The sequence below is a fragment of the Plasmodium gaboni genome (genome assembly GCF_001602025.1).
Source record: "Plasmodium gaboni strain SY75 chromosome Unknown, whole genome shotgun sequence".
Lineage (NCBI taxonomy): Eukaryota > Apicomplexa > Aconoidasida > Haemosporida > Plasmodiidae > Plasmodium > Plasmodium gaboni.
The window spans coordinates 1,656-4,463 of NW_017385496.1; the positions used below are offsets into that span (position 1 = coordinate 1,656).

General features: G+C 16.3%; 1 pseudogene across 1 annotated transcript; it reads right to left on the reverse strand.

The window, feature by feature from the left end:
- Positions 1-1,689: 1,689 nt before the first annotated feature.
- On the reverse strand, positions 1,690-2,465 carry PGSY75_0034500 (exported protein (PHISTa); annotated as a pseudogene; the record flags this gene model as incomplete). The annotated part of the gene is given in 3 exon segments: positions 1,690-2,082; positions 2,085-2,177; positions 2,340-2,465. Coding segments are annotated over 3 exon segments (612 nt in total).
- Between the last annotated feature and the right edge of the window lie 343 nt (positions 2,466-2,808).

The window sequence follows — 2,808 nt, forward strand, 5'->3', positions numbered from 1 at the left end:
TAATTCAGAATCATATATTATCTCACATTTTGTAGTTTTAGAAGATTCCTTCTAAACAGGAATGTTAATAACACTTATAATATTAGATCTACACATTTTTTGTAGGAGACTACTATAAAGATGCAGTGAATTATGTTGTATGACTTATTAAAAAGACAATTATTATAGACAATCCTATATTATCTTCACATATAGAAATATCTTTTATTTATTTTATCCTTTTTGTTGATTTATTTAATTGTTCCTTATAGTAACAAAAAGAAAAATATATATAAAAAAAAAAAAAAAAAAAAAAACACATTTAAACTATTACATTTTTATTGAATCTGTTGATGTATTCATATATATATTTATTACATAGTATGCATATTTATATATTATAAAAATGGGTGTCTTATAATATATATATATAAATACATGTATTCTAGAAAACTATTATAAACATTAATATGTACTATATATATATAATATTTTTAATTAAAGATAGAATGTTTTGTAAAATAATTTATATATTTAATATTATTAAAAAAAAAAAAAAAAAAAAAAAAAATGAATTATCACATAATTTTTTTTTATTATTAATAATATAAAATTTTACAATTTTATTTTTGTTATTTTTAAAATATTACTAATATATTTTTATTATTATTATTATTCCTAAAAATCGTTGTTATAAAAAAAATTGTTGGTTATTTCTCCTCTACTTTTTTTATTTATTAATACCTCAGAATGTAAATTAATCAATATATGGGATATTTGCATGTTTTATATTTATTAAAAAATTATAATAAATGAATAATATAATATAAATTATAGTAATATTTATATATATTTATTTATTTACACATGTATATATGTGTATATAGTTCCATATCAATATGAAACTTACAATAATAAAGTTAGACTTGTAAAAACAAAACTTTTCTGATGAACGTAAAATAAAATAATAAATTACACACGCATAGGATAATATATAATTCGCATAAAGATATTTTTACCTGACTTCATATGAATAACTTATAATAAAATAAATATATATATATATATATATATATATAATATTTTGTAAAGACTTCAACTATTTTTTATTATATGGCGTCACTATAAATTAAATTTAAAATATATTTATTAAATATAATATATATATTTTATATAAATAACATACTATACTAAAATGAAATATATATATATATATATATATATATATATGTTTGCGTATTCATAATGTTTAAGGATTTTATTAAATACTATCTATATCATATAAATCCAAAAAGTGGAATATCACTTATTCTTTTTCATTTTCACGTAGATTATCATAATATATTTTTATTATTTGTTTTTTTTTAAGGAAATAACATTTATTATAAATTGATACAATTGATTGTTTTGATAGATGTCTATATGTTTATACAATATAAATAAAAAAAAAATATATATATATTTCAAGCTAAATTAAGGTGTAAAATATATAAAAATATAATTTTGTAAAGGAACATATATATATATATATATTGTACAACATTAAATATGAATATAAATATATATAATAAGGATAAGAAATAGTTCTATAACAATGATAAATTAATAAATATGTACTTATTATTATTATTATTATATATTCATAAAACAACATAATTACATTCATGTAATTTTATTTTAAATATCTAATCTTTAGAGATTCTTCATCCTTTAGGTAAATATTTTCTTATGTTCATTAAATATTTCATTTATTAATGTACCATAATACTTTATAAATGAGTAAATAAAGTTTTTTATTTCATCAATTTAAACTCCATCTTTAGCTACACTATAAAAAGAATGAGTATGTTCTATATATGTAAATGATAGTTTTTCACCCATATGATAAATTGATATATTCCATGTATTGTATTTAATTCTTACACTTATAGGTTTATCATTCTGATAAAAATCATGATAACATTGATATTCATATATAAGTAAATAATATTCTATATAAAGCGCTAATTCTTTTAGCATATCATGAAATCATTCCTTAGCTACACTCAAGGTATGGTTCCATATATTATAAAGATCTTCATCATATGTAAGATCTTTTAAATTATTTCACCCATGGTATTTTTTAATTTATATTTTTCATTGCTACTTTTTAATCCTGAATTTTGAATATTTTTGAACTCAGATAAATTTCATCTATAATATGATAAATTCATGTATTCATTTATTCACACTTTTGACAAATATTATTATATTCAGAAGAAAAAGTAATTAATATAAAAGGCTTAATGGACATCAAACATATAAAAAAAAAAAAAAAAAAAACATTGATATGATAAAAAGGTTCATATATATTAACACATATTTACTACTACTAATAATAAGATTCCTGCAATTGATAACAAATTTAAAAATATTCACCTAATGAAACAAACATTCATTGTATTTTTAATAGTTTCTTCTTCAAAAATAATATTCTACACAATCATATATTATCTTAATCGTATTATTATTTTATATTTTCAAAAACGAATATTATATATTTTTAAAATATATTAAAATTTTATAGTACCCAAATCATTTTATAAGGATACTACTTAAACTATTCTTTTAATTTTTTATGTGTGTTTCACAAAAAAAAAAAAAAAATTATATATATATATATATATAATAAATTATTTTATCCTATATTTTTGTAATAAGTATTTATTACTTCTATATTTTGCGTTGGTGTAAATATATTATTATAAATATATTTATATAATTAAAAAGGTTAAAAATATAATGATAAATATATTTTTATGTAAATTCTATAATACTCTTCATAATGAT